The sequence below is a fragment of the Olea europaea genome, chromosome 11, assembly GCF_002742605.1.
Source record: "Olea europaea var. sylvestris chromosome 11, O_europaea_v1, whole genome shotgun sequence".
Lineage (NCBI taxonomy): Eukaryota > Viridiplantae > Streptophyta > Magnoliopsida > Lamiales > Oleaceae > Olea > Olea europaea.
The window spans coordinates 15566239-15567145 of record NC_036247.1 but is presented as its reverse complement, the minus strand read 5'-3'; the positions used below and the strand labels follow the sequence as shown (position 1 = coordinate 15567145).

Sequence of the window (907 nt, the reverse complement as noted above, 5' to 3'; positions counted from 1 at the left end):
TAAAATATTTCTGCACGTAAAGTCATAATTTCTTTTTTACTTTTTAATTACACATTATCCAAAAAAAATTCAATTTCTAGAAAATATATTTTCAAAAAATTATATCAAACAGGCTCTAAACAACATATAGAATAATTTAATAATTTGTCATATTGATTTGCTTAACACAAAAGGATTCTCAAGCAAAAACGTGCTTAATATAGTTATAAGCACATCTTATCTCAAAAATGTATACTGTACATTTTTTACTTATAAAATGCTTATATAACATGTGTATTTTTTATTTATAAGATGTTTACATAAGCCCACCCAAACATGTCATGAACCGATATAGAAAGTTTGGATATGATTATGCCATAAAAAATTGAGTAGGGACCAAAATTTGTATTGATTTGAATTTGAGGATGACAACTGTAATTTTTGCTGCGAAATCTTCCCCCACACAACACAAGGTCATGATTGTAAATTGATCGAATCATTCACTTTCGAAGTCTTCTTGTCCATTCTTTAAAATTCTGTTCTAAATCTACCCTTCACATTTCCAAAAATTCCACTCATTCCCCATGGCAGCTATCCCCCATCCAAACCCTAACCAGAACCCGAATTTCCTCTCACCGATGCTGCAGCCTTACCTCGAGCAGCAGCAACAATTTCCACCCGACCCGCCGGATGAAGAAACTACCAGTGAAACTGATAACGAAAGTCACATGTCTTTTACGAATAATTCAACTGTCTCAAATCCGAATTCGAATCAGGGTTTGATTGATCGGTCGACGGCGGCGCTCCTCCATGTGTCTTTCAATCAGGACTATGGCTGCTTTGCTGCCGGCATCGATCGCGGATTCCGTATATACAATTGCGATCCCTTTCGCGAGATCTTTCGACGGGATTTTGATGGTAATGGTGG

General features: G+C 35.9%; 1 protein-coding gene across 1 annotated transcript in view; it reads left to right on the top strand.

The window, feature by feature from the left end:
- Window positions 1-502: 502 nt before the first annotated feature.
- LOC111404516 (autophagy-related protein 18a-like) overlaps window positions 503-907 on the top strand; it is a 3006-nt gene continuing 2601 nt past the window's right edge. Inside the window, exon 1 of the mRNA XM_023033311.1 lies at window positions 503-903. Within this exon, the coding sequence (XP_022889079.1) occupies window positions 564-903 (340 nt within the window). The 5' untranslated portion in view covers window positions 503-563. The remainder of the gene's footprint in view (window positions 904-907) is intronic.